Here is a 22,879-nt window from a genome sequence, read left to right on the forward strand (position 1 = left end):
TAAATTTAATTAATTATAATTTAATATAATAATATAAATAATATTTAATATTAATTATGATATAAATAATTAATATAAATTATTAATTAAATAAAAATTTAATTATTTAAATAATTAATATAAATTATTAATGGTTAATTTGAGTCCCTGTTTAGAGGGACTCCCTCATCTTGAGACCCATGCGAGAACTCATTCCTTCTCTCCTCCAATGGTTAGAGTTCCTATGTGTCAGAAAAAAGTGAAAGAGAAACTCACCATTGTAGGTGCTCTAATTGTTTGTTAGTAAATACAAATAAATGAATTTAATTTTTAGGATAAAACACATAGATAAATCAAATTATTTCCAATATTTTATAAATATCTCAAAATAAAAATTATTTTATCAAAGTCTTATATATATATATCTATATAAATTAAATTGACCTAATTTAAATTAGTCTTTTCAGTAGTAAATCGAATTGACCTAATTCGATTTATAAAAAAATTGAATAAATGCTAGTAAATTGAATTAAGGTTAATTCAATTTAGTACTGATACAAAATATTGATATTTACTACTTTTAAATTAATTGTTTATTTATTTTATATTAACTTTAAAACATAAATATCAATAAAAAAATACCACTTATTTGGATTCAAATAAAATATAAAAAATATCAAAACTAATAAAAATAGATATCCAATTTTTATATTTTAGTTTAAATTTCAGAAAATCTACCTTTTTATAAACTTATGAATTTAAAACGGAACAATAAATTATTTCTAAAGATTCATTAAAAAATTTTCTTTGACTCATTAACATGTAAAGAATCATTATCAAGACTTTTGATGTTGAAAAAGTTAATATAAAATATAGCCCTGTAAGATGACATAAGATTTAAAACTTGGATTTTTTTCAGAATTAGAAGTAACAGATAGTTTTTCTATATGTTTTACCATAATTTTTATGTATTTTCACAATCTTCAATTCTTCAAACCATCACTAATTAAAGTTATAGAAAGATGACATTAAGCTTTTATCATCATTTTGAGATGTCGTTAATGGTTATTCTTTTTAACTTTCCAATCCAAATGACCAAAAATGAAATGAAAAGGTCAATCAAGGGACATAAACCACTATAAGCTAAGTAGAAGTATTTATATAAAAATACACCCACATATTACATGCATATACTTGAAATGGGGGACATAAGCTAGTAATACAAAGTACAAACTATACAAACACAAAATCAAGTTCCACTCAATCTACATATTTATTTGTGGTCTTGAATTAACTAATCACATATATCAAACCTTGTGACACTCAAACAAAGTAGGAAGATAAGAGAGGGAAAAAAAAAAAGAAAAAGAAAAATAATACAGAAGAACATTTTGTGTATGATGAAGTATTCTTAGGCCAGAGCATATATGAAGAAGTAACATTATTAGTTCTTAGGCTTTAGCTTGGAGATGGACATAACTGTGGTAATGAGGAGAAGAATGATGGCAATGAAAGAAGCAATGAGTGCAGCACCACCTCTGTTGCAATATGATTCAAACTTGTCACATATCTTATCCCACCTTGCATGTGTGTTCCCATTCCTTCCCAATTCTGACATGAATGTTGCTGCTCCATCTCCAGCTGATGCTAGAACCAAATTCATCTTCACCACCCCAAAAAAAAAAGTTAGATATAATTAAAGACTATAATAGAATTTTTTTTAGATTTAATTATTCGGTTAGTCCTTATACTTTTATCAAATTTACAATTAGGTCTCTAGTTATATATTGTTTCCTTTCAATTGGGTCCCTATTTTGTTTTCAGTTTTATAATTAGGTGCTTCCTAGTGTAAAAATGTTAGAGTTAACTAAATATTTTTTCATAAATTAAAAGTATTCATAATTAAAAATTTAATTAAAATTTTTACCACATGTATTTTAGAAGAAATATTATGTTTATTTTAACGTTTTTGACATGAAAATGACTTAATTACAAAACTAAAAGTAATGTAAAGATTAGGGGTGTTCAAAACCGATCCGAACCGAACTAAATCGACGAACCGAATCAAAATAACCGAAAATCGAACAAATTAAAAATCGAAAAAACAAAAAAAAAACTTGTTTTGTTTTTTTTTTTTGCAGTTCGGTTCGATTTTCGGTTTTAACCATAAAAATCCTAATAGAATCGAATCAAACCGCACAGTGAACACCCCTAGTATGGACCCAATTAAAAAGAAAAAAGCATAAAGACCTAATTAAAAATTTGGTGAAACTATAGAGACTAGTAGAGTAATCAAACCTTTTTTTAGTATACAAATATATATATTGGTTTATGCATGTGAATACTAAAAGTTTATAGCGACAAATATAAAGAAATTATAAAGTACCATGTCCAATATTGCAATTAATACAAATCGGAGTCCTTTATAATCAAATCGGGGTCCTAATATGTCCACTCCTATCATGACCAAGTTATGAAGACTTGCAACTCCATTGGCTATCACAAAGAATCTGTCACACCATAAAGAACATTTACATAGATGAAAAATATTCTCTAACATGGTAGTATATATGGCACTATATATATATAAATAATTAATCATGAATAATGAAATGATAATTGATTAGAACTAACATAAAAGCAGGGGTGTGGTGAAACTTTGCAGTAATAGACACTGTTATAGGGGTGGTACCAATGGTGGCAACAACAAAGTTTTTGGTTTGTTTGTTGAGTGCCATAACAAGTGTAGCTGAAGCTGTGGCCAAAAATGCAAGAACCCTTAGAGACAAAAGGACCCAATCTTTCTTTGGTTTGTCAGGAACAGCACTGAAACTAAGCTCTAACTTTTCAACATTTCCGGAGGCCATTTTTGTGCAAGCTAAGCTAATTAAGTGTGAAAAATGAGAAGAGAGGGGTGCCTTGTTATAGAAAAATTGATGAACCATATCATTTGGTAAGTCTAAGAAGACATATTTTGGTTATGTCTGTAAATTCCTTATTAGGTTGTCTTACCAACTAAACTTTTTGGTGGTTGTTAATTGGTAAGAAACATGTGATAGTGTGCTAATTAGATTAATGTAACAAAGTTCTTATGTTTAAAAAATATAGAAAGGAGAAACTTATATATTCGGCACGTTTGATAGTTTTTTTTTTTATTTTGGGATTTTAAAATCTTTTAGAAACAAGTTTAAGTTTTATGTAAAAAATTTATGTATGTTTGATAGTTTAATCGGTGGATACTACAATAAAGACTTTATAATTATCTTTATGTAAAAATATTCTCTTTTAATCTTTGGATGATAGATTGTATGATTAAATTTTAATATTTATAAAAGTATTGTCTTTATTTAAAGTATGGCTAAATAAATAAGCCACACTTTTAAACAAAATATCTTTATGAAAAGATATTTTTGCCTTTTTCATTTGAATAGTTGTCTTATTTTTATATGGCAAAAGAAAATCATTTCTGATCAACTGTTTTTCAAGACACTGTAAGTTTTAAAGGCACTAAAAATAATAAGGAATTGAAGTGAGACTCACGAGTTCTAGTGAAAAGTTACAAATTAAGATTGAGTATAAAAAATACTAAAAAATTATTTTTCAAAATAAAATATTTAGCATTAGCATCAAACGTTACATACTGGCATGCCTAAGAGATTTTTCATTTTTGTGTGTCAATATTTAACAGTAATGAACTATCAGGCACCTAAAAGCTAAGACTATTGGTCATTGAGATAAACAAAAATCAAATTAAATAGTTTTTGGATATTATAACGGGAAGGAGAGAGTCAGAGGAAAAATAGAATTAAAGACAACGATAGCTTAGACCAAACTGACCCATGAAAAATTGAAAATTGGAATAAAGTTTCATGCCATCCCTCTGTGCTCTATGGAGATTGAATGTATTCAATTTGATGAATCAGTTTACAACAAAGGATAGATTTTAGCTTTTTCCTAGGAGTTGATTTTTCAAAGAAGAAAATAAGCTATACAATTGTTGAAAGATAAAAATTCGTTTTCATACATGTAAAAGTTAATAGTTAAAAATTATATGAGTTTTTAGTATTTTACCTTATTAAAAATAATTCTTTTAAGTTTTAATCATGGTAATGCTTAGATAATTAATGTTAATATTTTTTCAAAAAAACATCATAACAATAGTATTTGCCTTTAGATAAAAAATAAAAAAATAATTATTCACATAAAAATATATTATGTAAAAATAAAATATTTAAAATATAAATTAAATATTATATTAAATTATTTAGTCAAATATGTTAATAGATGTAATAATTCTTGACTATTATTTTCGGTAGAAGAATAATCATCAGAAAAAATTTCCTTCCAGATTTTAGCTTCCGTGTTTGACAAAAGCAATAGGACTACAGGAGCAGGATATTCCTTTTCTTATTTTATTTATATCTCTTTAGAAATATCGCTTCTAGATAATCCAAATTACTGTAACTAATAAATTTCCTTTAATATTAAAAAATAAACTAATTTCCATAAATATTTTTTTTAAATTATTTTATTTTTATATAAAATTAATAGTTATTTGAGAATTATTAAATAGTAATTTAAATAATGTTCTTGCTACATATTTAAATATTTTTATCAACCAAAACTAATAAAATTGATTCAAACTCAACAAAAATTACTTATACAATATGCACGTGAATCACACGTATTTTCTATTTATCGTCATTTTTTTATTGCTGATGCTATTACATTTTTTTGTATTTCTTCTTCTCTTTCTCCTCTTCCCGTAGGAGATTTGTTAGATACCAGAGATCAAGAGTGAAGAAGATAAAGATTGAAGATGAATGTTGCAGAGGAGATTTCGCAAGTAACAATGAAATTGGTACTGTGTATATTATTATTCAATGAAATAGAAGAAGTTTTATATGTACATGAAATGGGCCACATAAACCCTATATGTAGAACTCAATCCTGGCCCAATAACTAATTGATAACAGAGTTGATAGCTAAAACAGAGTCTTAACACAATAAATCTTGATTTTCTTGCTTAGTCAAGTTATCTCAGTATTACTATTGTTTATACACTTAACACCCTCCCTCAAACTCATGGTCGTTTTAGACAAGACCCTGAGTTTGTTCTTGAAACGATCAAAGGTGGGAAGGGACAGAGGCTTGGTCAAAAGATCTGCAACTTGGTCTGTGGCTGGGATGTGAACTACAACAAGCTGATTGCGATTTACTCGCTCCCGTATTGAATGGAGATCAAGGTCAAAGTGTTTGGTTTTGTTATGGAGGATAGGATTGGCGGTGAGCATGACAGCACTGATATTGTTATTGTAAATCACAGGAGTGTTTGACCATTGGAGTCGAAGTTCAGTGAACAAGTTCAATATCCACCGAAGATCTGTTTCGGCTGCAGCAATGCTCCTAAACTCAGCCTCAGCACTGGACTTGCTGACAGAATGTTGCTTCCTACTTGCCCAAGAGACCAGATTGGTGCCAAGATAGACACAGAAGCCAGTTGTGGATCGACGGTCATCAACGTCTGAGCCCCAATCTGAATCTGCAAAGGCAAACAAAGTCAAATCAGTACAAGATTGAAAGAAAAGTCCTTGATCAATGGTACCTGCTAAATATCTCAAAATTCTCTTAACACATTTCCAGTGTGGGAGAAGAGGTTTATGCATATACTGAGAAACCTTATTCACAGCATAGGCAATGTCAGGCCTGGTTAGAGTGGCATATTGAAGGGCTCCAACAATTGATATGTAATGAGTTAGATTATCAAATACATCACTGCCATGAGCTGAGAGTTTAGTACTAGTAATCATGGGAGTAGGCATAGGATGAGATTCATGCATCTTAGATCTAACCAAAAGGTCTCTAATATACTTTAATTGTGATAATATGTAAGATCCTGATGTTGTTTTTGTTGCTTCTATGCCTAAAAAGAAATTGAATTCTCCCAAGTCCTTCAAAGTAAAAATGGAATTAAGTTGTGATATAAGTTGAACAATCTCAGAATCACTACTACAAGTAACAAGAATATCATCAACATACACTAAAACATACATAGTAGAAGATTTAGTAAATCGTAAGAACAAAGAAGGATCTGACCTGGTATTCTGAAAGCCAAATCGAGACAAAGTGGCAACCAATTTAGTGAACCAGGCTTGAGGGGCCTGTTTCAAACCATAAATTGACTTATGAAGTTTGCAAACCTGATTTGGGGAGCCTTGGGGAAAGGAGGGAGGTTGTTGCATGTAAACAGTTTCTTGAAGGTCACCATTGAGAAAAGCATTGTTGAAATCGAATTGTCGAATTGGCCAAGATTGAGAAATTGCAAGTGTTAAAATGATACGAATAGTTGCTGGCTTGATGACAGGGCTGAAAACTTGATCATAGTCAATTCCTTCTCGTTGATGAAAGCCTTTGGCCACTAGCGTGCTTTATATTTGAGAATTGTTCCATCGGGATGTCGTTTGATAGCAAAGACCCAACGACAACCTATCACTGTGCTATTTTTTGGTGGTTCAACCATTGTCCAAGTTTGATTTCGATGCAGAGCAGCCAACTCCTCCTCCATGGCTTTGGTCCAATGTGGTGTTGTAAGAGCAAGTTTAGTATTGGGGGGTATTTCATTGAGAAGATCAGGAGGAGCTTTCACTGTGGATTGTAAAGCTTTAGGCTTTAGGGACCCAGTCTTTGAGCGTGTGACCATAGGATGAACATTGGTGGTGTTGGAGTTGGCAATGGACGGAGGTGGAATTTCAATATCCCCTATAGAGATAGGATTTGGGGTTGGAGAATTAGCTATTGTATCTGAGGAGGAGGCTGGAGTGTTAGTACTAAGAATTGGTGTGGTAGATGTGTGAGTGATGAGTGAAGGAGAAACTAAATTAGGTGTAGAATCGGTAGTGGTAGTCAATATAGGAACCGGCAATATAGAAGTGACAGTAGGATTTCTGGCTGGCATGTTGCACTGTGCTGAAAACATAGAACTACATGGAAAAATCGTTTCATCAAAAAGCACATGACGAGTAATAAATATCTTACCTTGAGAATTCATACACTTGTAGCCTTTGTGATGTGGGGCATATACCAAAAAGACACACAAATCATATTTAAATTGAAATTTAGTAGAGTTATAAGGTGTAAGTAGAGGATAGCATCCACATCCAAACACTTTAAAAAAACTATAATCTGGCACTTGTTTATGTAAAAGTTCAAATGGTGATTTTTTTGATGTTACCGTGGAAGGTAATCTATTTATAATGAATGCAGCAGCTAAAAATGCATCATCCCAGTGTTTAAGAGGCATGGATGCAGTAGCTAATAATGAAAGGCCTACTTCGACTAAATGTCTATGTTTCCTCTCAACTCTACCATTTTGTTGATGAGTATAGGGACATGAAAATCGATGTATGATGCCATTTGTTGCTAAAAAGGATTTAAAAGAATGAGACATATACTCTTGACCATGATCAGATTGTAATTGTTTAATTCTCAAACCAGTAAAATTTTTTATCTGATTTTTGTATTGCTGAAAAGCAGCGAACACTTGTGACTTTGAGGATATTAAGTATATGCAAAGATATCTTGTGCATGCATCTAGAAATGAAACATAATATGAGAAACCATGATGAGAAATGAATGATGAGGATCCCCAAATATCAGTGTATACCATTTCTAATGGATGATTGAATTTAAAATTGTCAGTGATAAAAGGCAGTGAATGCATTTTGGACATACAACAAGATTTGCATAGAGATGAATGGTTAATATCATTTTTATTCATACGAATCGAAGAAAGATTACAAGAATTAAGTACTGAAGATACAATTTTAGGGGCACAATGACCCAATCTTTGATGCCAGACCTGAAAATCAGTACAAACAGCAGTAAAAACGAGGATTGGATTGAATTTTAGATGATTTAGTTATAGCAACCCTCTCAAATTTATACACTCCTTGCTTAGGAGATCTTTGGAGTAGAATCTAGTGGGTGCCCTGTGATTTTACATAACATGCATCAGGATGAAATTCAAAATAGCAATTGTTGTCAACTGTGAATTGATGCACACTGATTAGATTATGAGAGATATCTGGTGCATGAAGTAATTGTTTTAAAATAAATCTGTGATTATTATTATCTAAAGAGATGAGATAGGAATGACCAATGTGTGCAATAGGAGTTTGAGAACCATTACCTAGCACTACCTGTTCTGCCCCTTGAAAATCCGAAGAGGAGTAAAGATTGGTCTGATCATTGGTGATATGATGTGAGGCTCCAGTGTCTGGAAACCAGAAGGATTCAACATCAGATTTAGGTGTTGTAAAATAGGCTCTGGGGTTGTGAAAAGAGTTTAGTGGTGGTGTTACTGAGGATGAGGAATTGGAATTGTTGTTTGAATTTGTGTGAAAATTCTAGTCGAACCGATGAAAACATGAAGCTGCAGTGTGTCCAAATCTTTCACAGAGTTGACATTGAGGATGATTTGTAGAATTTCAATTTGATCTGCCACCTCTAAAGGTTCTTCCTCGTCCTCTTCTTGCTGCAAAACCTCTACCATTTCCTCTATTGTTGAATTGATAGCTGGTTTGAGTGAAGTTTGATTGTATGATTCCAAGATCAGGTTTCTTGAATTTTTTCAACATACTTTCATGAGAGATCAATAATGCTTCAGCATCTATTAGACTCATAGAGTCTGATTTTGACATCATCGAGATGTAGACTTTGTATTCTTCATTTAAACCCTCAGTAATGGCTTCAAAGTGCTCATCAAGTGTTAAATGATGACCCATGGCAGCTAAAGAATCAGCAATTTTTCGAATTTTCTTGAGATACTCACTAGCTGAGCTTCCTCCTTTCTTGATGCTTTTCAATTCTGTCCTCAATTGCTTGATTTTGATTTTCGAAAATTTTGCAAAGTGCTCTTGAATTCTTTCCCACATCTGATAAGCAAATTTTCAACCAATCATTTTTGTTTTGAAAGATTCATCCATGGATTGAAGAAGTCATGCAGTGAGAAAATTATCACATTGTTTCCACTGTTTGTAGCTCTTTGAAACTGTGTTGGATGCATGATCTGCTTCAGAATCAAACATGGAGGGGACCAATTCTTTCTGGAGGTGATCTTCAAGATCATTGGCTCCTATTGTGAATAAAGCAAGTTGTTCCCAAGTAAAGAAGCTTGCTTCATCAAGCTTGTCACCAATCGGCATGAATTTCCGAGAATTATTTGTGAGAAGAGGAAGATTGTTAGTCATGGTTAGGGTTTTGGAAGATGTGATTTCTGGTGAATTTACTTTTGGATCGGAGTCTTGCTCTGATACCATGTTATATAACAGAGATCAAGAGTGAAGAAGATGAAGATTGAAGATGAATGTTGTAGAGGAGATTTCGCAAGTAACAATGAAATTGGTACTATGTATATTATTATTCAATGAAATAGAAGAAGTTTTATATGTACATGAAATGGGTCACATAAACCCTATATGTAGAACTCAATCCTGGCCCAATAACTAATTGATAACAGAGTTGATAGCTAAAACAGAGTCTTAACACAATAAATCTTGATTTTCTTGCTTAGTCAAGTTATCTCAGTATTACTATTGTTTATACACTTAACAAGATTAATACATTATTTTTTATTTTTTATTTGATTTTTTTAGATGTATTTATTCTTATTAAGAGAATGAAATAAGAAAAATTATGAGAAGGTGAAATTAAAAAAAAATTAAATTGTGTAAAATTTATTAATAAAATAACACCAAAATATTTGAACCATGATTATATTTTTTTAGTTGTGGCACTATTCTTAATTTTGACATCCAAAATTTTTAATTATGACACAAGTAATTATTTAACTAATTCAAAATTATTAAAAAAATTTATAAATTGCGGTGTTTTATTTTTTTTTGTGTTATTCATTAAAAATTTATGTGTTATTTTTAATTAAATGATGTATTTTTTATTATTAAATTAATTGAATGATATTGAATTCGTATATAAAAAGTTGAACTATTTTTATGTTATTTATAATAGAATGATATTTTTTATTTTAAAATATATTTAAATATATTTTATTAGTTAAGTGAATAATTAATTGAGTTTGAATTTATGGTGCTTTAAATATTTCTTATGTTATTTATAAAAAATTTTGATATTATTTTAATAAAGTTTTTGTGTCTAATTAAAAAATTTTGTATTACTTTTATTATCATTAAACTAATTGAGTGATAATATTAATAAGAAGAAGATGACGACAATGACGATAAAGAATAAAAGAAAAATAAATCAAATAAAAAACTGATGAATAAAAAGAAGAAAAAAGATAAGGAGAAAAAAAAATATAGTAATAATGGATATAATAAACAAAAAGGCAGAGGAAAAAAAAAAGAAAAAAAATCAAGAAAAAAATACATGTAAATTTAATTTGGTTGGCTTAATTTAAAAAATATTTAACGCTTTGTTATTTGTATTTAAATAAACACGTCAAATCAACATTGACACGAATTCTCAACTAAAGTTGGTAATCAATAGAGTAGGGTAGAATTTGGAGCCAACCCTAACCCTACCCGCATGTTGAGATTTTTATATGAACTCAACTCTACTTTATTTGCGGGTTGAGAATATCCTAATCTTAATCCTACCCATTCTTAATTCGTGGGTACCTGACCATACTAGCAGGTTACAAAAAAGATGCAACATTATTATATAACTTGATGATAATTTAAAATAGAACTGATTTTTATGTAGAAAAAAATTTAAACTATCAATTAATGATCTTTTTTTAGTGGCTAAAGATCTTTTACTTTTAGTGAGAAATTTTTGGAGTAAATCCCCATAATGGTCCCTGAGATTCAGGTCGTTACCCAATATAATCTCTGAGATCCCAATTGCACCATTGTAATCCTCCAGATACGGCTCCGAACACCATAATAATCCTTGGACATATTTTCGGTGATGAGTCATCATCAAGACGCTGACGTGGCCTCATTTTGTCACGCTGGATGGTGCCAATGACTAGTTGAGCTGGCACAATTTCAATTTATACTCAATATAGTCCCTCCCTCTATATTTAACCTAAATTGCCACAAGTTAATTTCTTCTTATTATTCATCGTTCTCTTCTCATTCTTGTTGTTGTTGTTGTTCGTGAAGCTGGAAGTAAATATGCATGATGGGTGGTGGTAGCACTAGAGCTGGAAGCTCTATTAGTTCATCGTCCAGTGGCCATCGGATGAGAACGCAAAGCGGAAACAAAAGATCTGGGGTGCTGAAATAGTGTGGTTGCGGCTGCCGGCCAGTTCTCAGGTGGTCTGGGACATATTCAAACCCAAATAAACCATTTTTTGGTTGTTCCAATTATAATGTGAGTTATCAGTATTACTTGTGTTGTTATGATTGCTCCTACCTCACTGTTCTTCTCTTGTTCTTCTTCCCTGAAGCTTGAGCATGCTATATGTTTGCTTGATTACAGACAAGTAGAAAGAGATGGTGTGGACTTTTTGTGTGGACAGATACAGGGCAAGATGAACCAATTGAGAAACCAAAATCTTATGAAGACAATCATGAAGTAAAGATGAACTTTGACTGGAGACTTGGGAGGTTAGAAGAAGATGTCCGGAATTAAAAATTGTTTAACTAGTTGTTGGTATTAGCTATGTCTGTATTGATAGTGTTAATGGCTATCCTGTATTGTAAAGCATGAGTTAAAAGAGTTAGTGGTGTGTACCCTGTATTCATTATATGAATAATATATGAAAAAATGATAACATGATTATGGTATTAGAAACTGATGAATGTTGTTTGTTAATGGAATATAAACTTGGGTAACTCAATTAATGAAAACAGTAATATGCTAAAGAAGGCAGCATAAGTGATTGAAAACCAACTAGCACTATATTAAGATAATGGTTCAAACTTAAAAGATAAGTGTATTAAGATAATAGTTCAACTTAACATAGTCAGTCACATAACACAAAACATAGCCAACTAACATGAGCATGTTAAACATAGTTGCATAAAAAGAGAGGGTTTTACAGCAAAACATAAAGGATTGTTTTTTCCTTGTGTAGTCTTTGTCTAGTGAAAGTTTTAAATTTAAAACAGAAAGTCCTATACATATTACGCTAAAGTCTTCAATTCTTCTTTCTTGGAGTCTTAAATCCTGGAGTTGGGATGAACTTCATGTAATTGGTAAGTCTTGTTGCAGTTCCTGAACTAGCACTTTGCGTGTGTGGTCGTCATTAAATGTTTTGATTTGCCAACAAGTGTTCTCATGGTCCTTTGATACATAAACCACCCAAGGACACTCCTTAACTTTACAAACTACCCTGCATCTTATGCTATCGTTCTTCGCAAGGCGTTACGCCTACCCTCTTGAATTGTATACTCCCTAACAGCTTCTCTAAAGTCCCACTTTTTGCCAAATTTCATACACACCTCAAGATGCAACTCACCAAATCTTGCACATTCTCTAAACACTGGACATGCGTCATCAGAATCGTTGTCTTCTTCTAGTTCATCTTCTGAATTTTGAGGAGTCTTCATCACCTATGAGTGCTATGAATTGTCACTGTCTGAATCAGCTCCAAGATCTTGACCATATTCTACACCTTTAGCAAAGCTACCAATAAAACCAAGATCCACTTCTTTATCGCTAACTTCTTGCACAAATGCATAATACTCGACCAGAATCTTCTCCTTTCTTTTAGCTAGAGGACCAATATTTGTCAATATCTTCTCCTTCTGGTTCTTATTCACCCTACTCCTATTCCTACTGTTGACATTCTTCACCCCAATATCTGAATTAGAAGAGCTATCTTCATCAATATTTGGCTTAAAAAGGCTATTTTCTTCGCTCTCATAAGAGTCAAAAGACACTTCAAATAAAATCTCATTATTAAAAACTTTGCTTTGGAATCCTCTGGCAGCAGATCTTGCACAAGGTCTCTTAGAAATACTACATTTGTTGGGCTGCTTGGACTTGTTAGTCTTATCTGTTTTGGTGTTTTGGGTGGTCTTGATGGATTTGGTGAGCTGGATGCTACTAGTGGGTTTGTTTGGCTTGGGTTTACTGACTTTGTTAGTGGATTTTTTGGTGGTGGTTATGTACCTTTGATGTTTGAGGCAACTTTGGTGTTTGAGAGTAATGATTGTGTTAATCTTGGAGAATTCTTTTTCTGTTGTATATTGCCCTCCAAAACTTTTAGCAGTGATGCTCCCTGCTCCAAATATACATCAATAACTCCATTATTTTTCTTAGCACACTTTACCATCTCTCTTATCTCCTTGTCATTATTCAAGCTTCTTAACCCGTTTTTCAGGCCTTTTCCAAGAACATGCCACCAGCATTGCTTTATCTCATCATAACCAAGTTTTTTATGGTAGTTCCTCAGGTAGAAGACATCTAACGTATCCACATCTAGATCACCTAAACAAGCCTTATTATCCAGATAATATACCATTGTTTCTTTTTTATTTTCTTTGAAATCACCTCGTGATGAAACATAATATCCAACATCTCTTCCATCTGGAAAAAGAAAATTCAAAAGCCATTACTTGACAATTACTATAAACACAAATAGATTTTTTTGTCCTATTTACACTAACTATTCAATAAAAAAAAGATTAAAAGCATAATATATGTGTACAAACAGATTTTTCTATCCTATTTACATAACTATTTGCAGGATAAATTTCAAGTGGCAAAATTTTAAAGACACAGAATAAATTTGATCCCAAAAGAATATTGGCTCCTGGACAAAAAATTTTTAATTGAACAATAAGATATGTATATTTCAAGTTCCATAACATAAGATATTCTACAAAATTAATAAAAAATATACTTTTGTGATAATATATTGCTTTTTATTTCCAATCTTCTAATAAAATTAGAGCGGCTTAAGTAAAATAAATCTTCTAAATATTCTCATTATTATACATAAGAACTGAATTAGAGAAATTATAAAATATACAGTACAACTGTAGCAGAAGTATTTATATTATTGTTTATATTACAAGTCATTGCAGTACTCACTCATATAATAGACATCAACAGATAAGAATTTTATCAAATAGAACACTTATGACTATGAAACAGAGCATGATTTTCAACTTTTTTCAATAAGTAAACCTTCCACTAGTTAACATTCATTGTTATCCTAAACCAAAATCAATCAAATGTTAACTTGCTAAACCTTTGTTAACGACGAATACTGTCCACCCAAAGAAAAGACATAACACAACACCATAATCAAATAGAGCATCTCATGAAATCCCAACCTAATCAAATCCTAAAACCATAGTAACATAAAAAAAGGCACATAACACAACAACCACACTCACAACACAAACATAAGAAAAACCATCATGCATTACAAAAAAAGAATAAAAAATTACCTTTACTCACATTTGAACCTCTTGTTTATGATGTAGGATGAGACGAATAATGAAGTAAGACCTGATTTTGATGTCTTTTGAATGCAAGAATTTCAATCTCACTAATGGAACCCTAAGATAGCGACATTGATGAAGAGAAGAGGAAGAAGAAGAAGAAAAGAAGAAGACACAGGGTGGAAGTGGAGAAGACAAGTGAAGAGAGGGTATGTGTTTGATCAAACTCGTTTAACATTTTTATTTTGAATCAAACGACGACGTTTTTAACAAAATGGGGCGCCAAATCAAAACGCGACATTTTGGCTCTCTCCAACGTGGCAATTTCGTGACACATCAGAGCGTCGGTGATGACTCATCACCGGAAATATATCCAGGGACTATTATAGTGCCCGGAGCTGTATTTAGAGAATTACAATGGTGCAATTGGGATCTCGGGGACCACATTAGGTAACGACCTGAATCTCAAGAATCATTATGAGAATTTACTTGAAATTTTTGGTTTAACATTCACTTGAAATATATTTTTATATAAGTATATAATATATACATATATAGGATGCGGGTTAGTTGGATAGGGTTGGGACTTAATCTACACCCTATTCGACCCGTACAAAAATCATATCCGTACCCTACTTTACCTGTTGCAAATCGAGTTAGTAACCCTATCCAACAAGATGGAGTCGAATTGAGTACCCGGTTATCCGCATGTAAAATGCATGTTGCCAACCGTACTCTCAACAATTAAGTTTCTTATGGAAAAAAACTGAGTTTTTACCAATAAAAAAAAATAAAAAAACTATCCAAAAGTAAAGGTCATCGAAATTTTGACTAAGTAAATAATAAAACGATAATAAAACCTCAAAAAGTGGACCAAAAGTAAAGGTCATCGAAATTTCAAAATCTGTGTTTCGGAAGCGATGAAGAAGTTGAATTTCATGGGAAAATATGCCAAGTAGCACACAACAATACAAACAACACAGAAACACACAGGAAGCTTAGGCTGAGAGAAAGAGAAAGAGAAAGAGAAAGAGAGAGAAAAAGGGCGTGTTTGGTTGGGTTTACTTTTCCCCCCTTTTCCCCCTTTTTTCTTCCTCTTCTCCTCCTTCCTTCAATCCAATCTAATCCCAATTCCAATCCCTCAATTAACCAAAATAAAATCAAGTTTATCGCCAAACCACCGCCTTCGTGGCCCCTTTTCATTCATCGAGCTACCGTTTTGATTCTTCCCCAGATTCTTTCTTCAATTTCGCATCTTCTTGTTGCCCCCATCGGTTTTCCCCTTTCTTCCATCTTTGTTTCTAAGAAAGTTTTTTTTTTTTTTCCGTTGACTTGGTTTCGGGATTATTGAAGCAGGGTCATTCGCAGGTATTCTTGTCAGATCATTTATTTTACCGTTTTGTGTTTTTCGTTGTGTTAATTTTGGGGTTTCTGGGTGTGGTTGCCATTTCAAATTCATAAAGGATTAGATGTTTTGTACAAAAGTGAACTTTTAATTGAGATTAGATTATTAATCACGATTGTATGTGGCACTACATAGATTTATTTTGTTTGAGCATCTTGGTGAATTGATCTTTTCCTCTTTTTTGTTTGGCAGCTATGCAGAGCCAACTTGTGTGTAATGGGTGTAGGAGCATTTTGCTTTATCCTAGAGGGGCAACCAATGTGTGTTGTGCATTGTGCAACACAATTACCTCTGTTCCTCCACCTGGTAAGCTGTGTCCTTCAAATTTCTTGATTGGAGAATTTTGTGGGCTTGATAATTTGTGTATTATCCTGCGATCTTCGTTCATTATATACAATATTATTCTCTGTATGAACAAGATTAAACTAGAAATGGACTATGCAGCCTGCGGCAAGGTTATCAAACTCCTGAATTTACTCAACAACACTTACTAGTTTCGGTTTTTATGGGTTGAATTTTACATTTTAAAGTCTATCTAGGCTTTGCGAGTTAGGTGAATTCTCGAGTTTGATAATTTTGGCCTGCTGGATTATATACTTAAATGTAGCCAGAGTCTGAATTGATGCTTTTATTGAGGACCTTTCTCTTATGCCTCTGCAGGAATGGAGATGTCTCAACTTGTTTGCGGGGGATGTAGGACACTGCTAATGTACACACGTGGAGCTACAAGCGTGAGATGTTCCTGCTGTCAAACTGTAAACCTTGCACCACCAGGTACTGTATACTTGTTTGTTTTCGGTTGTGTGAAGCGGTGCTGACTACTAAGTGCTTCAATTGGTCTAAGAAAATGAAATGAGTGTATGTCCGTAAGAGATAGTAAAAAGGGGTTGATTAAAAGTTAAAACCTAAAGCTTAGTTCTTGGACCTGAGGGTATGGATGTTTCTCACCTGCAGTTTGTTGATCATACTTCATTTTGTGAAGCTTTCCCCCTAGCAAATCATAAAAATGTGTTGATATGGGAGAAAATCCCTCCCATCCCAGCAGAAGCCATTGCTTTTGATTTTTAAACACAATCAAATATCATACTGGATAAATGACTATTTTGATCCTTTATGTTTATCCTTGCTTCACATCTTTTGTTTACAATATGGAGAACAATAATATTAAATCATGAAGATATAGAATCATGACTATGTTATGACGATTCTTAGGCAATTGTAATGTCATTTATATCCAACCACTTGGTGTTGACATTTCTTTGTTAAAAAAGTACACTTTCATGATCAGTTTGTAGCCAACAATCTGGAACTATATTCATTCTATATCTAGAGATCAGTGATGAGGGCCTTATGTGCACAAAGCCATGCTTAATGCTTATGCTACAAGATGTTGGCTGTTTTTGAGGTGTTGGTTCATTTGGTTGTGTTTCGCTCACCTTATGTAATAACCTATGCTTTTTATCTGGTTGAAGGTTGTTTGTTGTTTACTGACTGACTGCTTTTGATCTTGTTGTTTGCATTAAAAAGCACCCAGTCAAGTCGCCCACGTGCATTGTGGGAACTGCCGGACAACACTCATGTATCCTTACGGAGCTCCTTCTGTCAAATGTGCACTTTGCCAATATGTTACCAATGTCAATGTAAGTATACATTTAAAGTGTTAGTTAATATGTGGATTGATTATATATTCTCATAAATGCTTAAATATGCCAAAAAAATAAAATTCAAGTTCATTTTCCATTATTGTTGCTTCATTTAAATGTAAATTTTGATAAATTCCTGAAATCATTTTAATTTTCTTCTTTTAAATAATTGGTTTCTTTGATATGCATGCCACTAACTTTTTCTCAGTAATTGATTGGATCTCAAAATGGAATTCTAAAACCCACTCATATGGAGTAGGGTAACTACAATGTTGTGTAACATCCCTATCTTTTTATAGATGAACAATGGAAGGCTTCCAATCCCAGTCCATAGACCTAATGGAACAACCAACTATGGGACAGTACCCTCTACTTCAACAGTATGTTTTTAAATTTAAATATATAGAAATATAGTGATTATGAAACGTTATGGTGAATTGATGATTTTCTATTGTGGTATCATGAATATGTATATGGTTCTATTTCACTTCCTGCAGTCGATGCCCCAATCTCAGACCCAGACCGTTGTGATAGAGAATCCCATGACTGTTGATTCAAATGGAAAATTGGTAATTGTCGTCTATTTTCAGTTTCTTTTTTTGTTCGTTTGCATATATGTTTTTTTGGTAACTAAAGCCAGCAAGACTGACTGACATGAAATTTGACATGTTGCAGGTTAGCAATGTTGTTGTTGGGGTTACAACAGATAAAAAATAATGGAATCAGATTTAGAAGCATAGTGTACAACAAATTATCACAGTGCTGTCATAGGAAGATGTTTTTTCTTCTTTTTCTTGTGTATAATGATGTTGCAGCCTGCAATGATTTCAATTAAAATGAATCTTTTGTCCAATGCCAGAGTTGGAGGGTATCATATCATATATGCATGTATATGAATTGAGGAGGACAAGTCGTGTAAAGGGGCATTAATATGTGTGTGATTGCCAAATCTATTGGTTCATTCAGATTCTATCTCTTGACTTACAATCCTGGACTAGCATATGCTCTTTTTGGTCTTCTTTCTTATATTTATTTCATGGATTGTGAAGCTTGTGCTTTTCATGATGACATGTTAAGAACAATTTGTTGAGATTTATTTGATATGAATATGATGTACACACTGATGATGAGGTGGCTTATGTGAAATAGATTTTTACCAATCATTTGAAATGTCTGGGATAATACCAATAATGGTGCTGCAGTGAATATCATGCATTAATGCTACTCCAGAACTAAAAAGTTTCTTGAATAAATGACCATTTGTACCCATGAGAGATGAAAACGCTGACATTTGTACCCATGAAAGCTCGAAACTAATCTTGTACCCATGATAGATGTTCGTCTGACAAAAGTACCCTGGCTTGGATCTGAGCTTGGTTCGTGAGTTTCCGAACCTACGTGGCATTCCCACCCACCCCCCAAGCCATATCTGAGCCAACCATTCACCATCATCATTTTCATCTTCTTCACCATCATCCCCATCCATCACTGTCTCTTCCCAGCTACCATAACCTCCATCACCATCACCTCAGTACCGCCACGGCCACCTTCCTTCACCACAACCTCCGGCGACAACCCACACCGCCGCGCCCCTTTCTCTTCTTTTTCCCCTCTTCTCACCTCCACTGAGCCCAGAAACCATAGCGCCAGCTCCTCCTCTCCACCAAAGCCCAGAGCGGCAGCGGCCACTTTCTCCATTCCTGGGTCTCCTCTCGTCTGCCACCAAACAACCGCGACACCCAACCTTCTCCGCAGCGTCCTTACGGCGTTCCAACCCGTCACCACTCCCCTGTCCGAACTTTAGCTCCGCCAACCATCACCGTCGGCCTCTACGAGCCACTGCAACCCTCTTCCCTTTTCTCCCCTTTGCGTGTTCTCTGTCTTCCTCAGCCACACCAACGAACCGGCCACCTTCTCCTCCCTCTCTCTCACTGGCCGAACCGCCGCGCCGTCGACGAGCCACAGCGACACCGACGATGAGCCCCTTTCCCCCTTTCTTCTTCCTTCTCTGTCATCTCGTCTCACCATCGCAAACCAGTCTAGCACTGTCGCGATTCCAGCCCCGTTTCCCGTTCTCCCATAGAACGACCAGAACAGGGTGCAGCCCCTGTGTCTTCCATCCCCTCCGTTTTCTCCTGTTTCATGGCTGCGTTCACTCTCCGCTCCTGCAATTGAAGCAGTGCTACTACCAGGCCGCCGCTTCTGCCCCGGCCAATTTAGCCATCATCTTCCCTTCACCTGTTCATTCTTTGCTTCCCAGGTTTCCATTTTCATTTGTTGAGTTCTGTTTCTTTCATTGTATTGCTTTTAGCTCATTTTGCTTAATTTGGTTAGTTAGAAATGTATGTTAGTTGCTTAGGTTGTTAGATAATCTGAGTTGGATAGTGGATTTAGGTTTGTTTTGATTCATGCTACTGTTTGAAAATTTTGCTATTTTGATTCATGCCGCTGTTTAAAAATTTTGGCTTGTTTGATGCTGCTGGGAGCTTTGGGGGGGAGGGGGTGGGAGTGCCACGTAGAGGCCGACGGTGATGGTTGGCGGAGCTAGGGTTGGGACAGGGGAGTGGTGACGGGTTGGAACGCCGTAAGGACGCTGCGGAGAAGGTTGGGTGTCGCAGCTGTTTGGTGGCAGACGAGAGGAGACCCAGGAATGGAGAAGGTGGCCGCTGCCGCTCTGGGCTTTGGTGGAGAGGAGGAGCTGGCGCTGTGGTTTCTGGGCTCAGCGGAGGTGAGAAGAGGGGAAGAAGAAGAGAAAGGGGCGCGGCGGTGTGGGCTGTCGCCGGAGGTTATGGTGAAGGGAGGTGGCTGTGGCGGTGCTGAGGTGATGGTGATGGAGGTTATGGTGGCTGGGAAGAGACAGTGATGGATGGGGATGATGGTGAAGAAGATGAAGATGATGATGGTGAATGGTTGGCTCAGATATGGCTTGGGGGGTGGGAGTGCCACGTAGGTTCGGAAACTCACGAACCAAGCTCAAATCTAAGTCGGGGTACTTTTGTCAGACGGACAGCATCTATCATAGGTACAAGATTAGTTTCGAGCTTTCATGAATACAAATGTCAGTCTTTTCATCTCTCATGGGTACAAATGGTCATTTATTCAAAGTTTCTTAAATGAAAAGGTTAAAGGGAAAAAGTAGCAAAAACGTATCTCAGAAAGTATATAAAATTTCTCTTAAGCATATTGAAGCAACAAAGATGCACTTTTTCTAATATTGATAGTCACTTTCTCTGTTGGCAATCTGGTTGCCTTGGGTTAAAAATTTGTACATATCAAGCAATCGGAACGTGAATATTCCAATTTTGCTTTGAAACAAGAATCTAATCTGTAAACCCGGGTTTGATTAAAACTTGGGGTAAAAGATTACAATAAAGTTACACGGCCAAGTAATTTTACCACTAAGTCCCAACCAAGTCAGATACGTGCATTTCTTCTTTTAAACGTGGTCGTCGTCGTCGTTTTCAACAACTACTTCGAGCTTCTTCTGCGCACTTCTTCAACGACATCGTCTTTTTCTCTTGTTTGATTTCTTTTTTTTATTTTCCTTCCCATCCTCTTTCATTATTATCATTGTCATTATCATCTTCTTTTCTTATATATATTCACAAAACCATAACACAAAAATTTTGGTGCACAACACAAATTTTTAAAAGACCACATGACTAGAATTTTGGCACTCAACTAACAAAATACGCACAACACAGAAAATTTGATACACATCACAAATTTTGGTGCGCGGTACAAATTTCTGAAGAGCTAAATGGCTAAAACATTGAGACCCAACCAACAAAATACATATAACGTAAAAATTTTGGTGCACAATACAAAATTTTTTGGTGAGTTCTATCCAACCCTCTCTATTTCAACATGTAAATTACCCCCTCGTGACATGGTATGTTTTAATTGGATGTTTAGTTTTAGTTTGAGTTAATTTAACTCAATAAGAGTTAATATGTTAACTAAAGTAGGATAATTTTGTAATTAAATATTTTTATAAGAGGGATAAATATATAATTTCTATAAACATTAAAAAGTAAAGTTATATTTTTATCAACCATCCCCATTCAGAGTTCAGAGCTTGAGCTTCAATGGCTACGAAGAAGCAGAACGATGATAACACCAAGAAGGCAGGCTTTACTCACTAGTGCCCCCCAGTCCCCAACCTTTGTTCTCACCGTCGAAGAAGCCGTACGCTCGCCGTCGTTCTCACCCTCAAGCAGCCGACTCGCTTTCGCCCTTCCCTCAACTCCCCTTTTCTAGCAAAACAGTTCTGGAACTGCCCTCCTGAGATTTTTTTTAGATAACTTATTTTTCATGAATTTGATTTTCCTGAATTATGATACAGTTCTGAATTTATTTGTTATTGATTTAATATTGTTTAGAAATTTTGTTATTGATTTGATATTGTTCTGAAAATTTTCATGATTTTTTGTTTCTTCAATCTGATATAGTTCTAAAATCTGAGATAGTGAGCGTGGTCAGAGAAATTCTTAACTATACCGAGAGCAAATCTCTCTCATGCTCTAAGCCAATCTGTTAACCATAACTCAAGAGCCGTCAGCCAATGCTAACCTTGTATTAGTTAGATAGTTTCAAGGGTTGGCTTCATGTTAAACTGATTCATGAAATACTTACTTAATTTCTTGTGTAAGATAATGGCAAGTCAGTGACTGACTTGAAGGCGGAGGCCTCTCTTGAAGATGGGAACCAAGTTCATTGTGTAGATGAGTTCCCTGATAATCCTTTCCTGTGATGTGTTGGGAATGTTACTGGTTTCGAAGATGGTAACATGGAGGTGAATTGGGCTAATGGTTTCACAACGAAGGTATGTCCTACAATTATCTGTATTCATATGCTTTAATTTAATGAGTAAGCTAGCAAATTATTATTTATTTATTTTCTCAACAGGTTGCACCTTATGAAGTTTTTCGAATTGAAAAACATGAAGGTTCATCTGTTATCTCCATTCCTCATGAAACTAATGTTGACAAGTTACCTCAAGAGATGATTGAACACAGAAGTCTACCCTCTGACATCATTGTGTGGGAGGATGATTTGGGGGAAGAATGAAAGACTGAATTTTTAATATTTTAGTAAATTATATAATCACCCACTTTGGGTTATAATTTAATTTCCAATAGTTTAACCATAGTTAACATAACAACCAATTAAAAGATGACATGTCATAGAAGGTAAATTACATGTTATTATAAAAAGGGTAGGCTAGAATTTACCAAATTTTTTTATGCACATAAATTTTTGAAAGACAACAATTGATTTACCCAACTAAAAATATATTCGCATAAAAAATTTATGTACTATGTGCAAAAATTTTATGCTATATCAATAAATTTGTGCTATATGCAAACATTTTTGTGTTATATCAATAAGTTTCTGTGCTCTCCAACAAAAATTTATGTGATGAAAAAGTACAGAGAAGAAAAAGGCGGTAATGCATGCACACATTTTTT

General features: G+C 34.1%; 2 protein-coding genes across 2 annotated transcripts; one reads left to right on the forward strand and one right to left on the reverse strand.

Moving 5' to 3' along the window:
- Positions 1–1,118: 1,118 nt before the first annotated feature.
- On the reverse strand, positions 1,119–2,900 carry LOC107481850 (CASP-like protein 1B1). Its single transcript, XM_016102188.3, has 3 exons — positions 2,614–2,900; positions 2,366–2,489; positions 1,119–1,642 (listed from the first exon to the last, which is right to left on the reverse strand). Exons 1-3 carry the CDS (start codon positions 2,844–2,846, stop codon positions 1,424–1,426), a joined length of 576 nt encoding a protein of 191 aa, XP_015957674.1. The 5' UTR covers positions 2,847–2,900; the 3' UTR covers positions 1,119–1,423.
- Positions 2,901–15,244: 12,344 nt separating this feature from the next.
- LOC107481849 (protein LSD1) lies at positions 15,245–18,378 on the forward strand. Its single transcript, XM_016102187.3, has 7 exons — positions 15,245–15,728; positions 15,958–16,071; positions 16,426–16,539; positions 17,293–17,405; positions 17,708–17,788; positions 17,906–17,977; positions 18,084–18,378. Exons 2-7 carry the CDS (start codon positions 15,960–15,962, stop codon positions 18,123–18,125), a joined length of 534 nt encoding a protein of 177 aa, XP_015957673.1. The 5' UTR covers positions 15,245–15,728; positions 15,958–15,959; the 3' UTR covers positions 18,126–18,378.
- The last annotated feature ends 4,501 nt before the right edge of the window (positions 18,379–22,879 follow it).

This window comes from Arachis duranensis, chromosome 3 (assembly GCF_000817695.3).
Source record: "Arachis duranensis cultivar V14167 chromosome 3, aradu.V14167.gnm2.J7QH, whole genome shotgun sequence".
In the NCBI taxonomy this organism is placed as follows: Eukaryota; Viridiplantae; Streptophyta; class Magnoliopsida; order Fabales; family Fabaceae; genus Arachis; species Arachis duranensis.

Excerpts from the sequence above, each read along its gene's own strand:
- LOC107481850 (XM_016102188.3), bottom strand. The coding sequence starts at position 2,846 with ATGGCCTCCGGAAATGTTGAAAAGTTAGAGCTTAGTTTCAGTGCTGTT. Across the intron at positions 2,490-2,613 it reads CACCACACCCCTGCTTTTAT|ATTCTTTGTGATAGCCAATG; the intron begins GTTAGTTCTAAT and ends ATGGTGTGACAG. Across the intron at positions 1,643-2,365 it reads TAATTGCAATATTGGACATG|ATGAATTTGGTTCTAGCATC; the intron begins GTACTTTATAAT and ends GGGGTGGTGAAG.
- LOC107481849 (XM_016102187.3), top strand. The coding sequence starts at position 15,960 with ATGCAGAGCCAACTTGTGTGTAATGGGTGTAGGAGCATTTTGCTTTAT. Across the intron at positions 17,789-17,905 it reads CAGTACCCTCTACTTCAACA|TCGATGCCCCAATCTCAGAC; the intron begins GTATGTTTTTAA and ends CACTTCCTGCAG. Across the intron at positions 17,978-18,083 it reads TTGATTCAAATGGAAAATTG|GTTAGCAATGTTGTTGTTGG; the intron begins GTAATTGTCGTC and ends GACATGTTGCAG.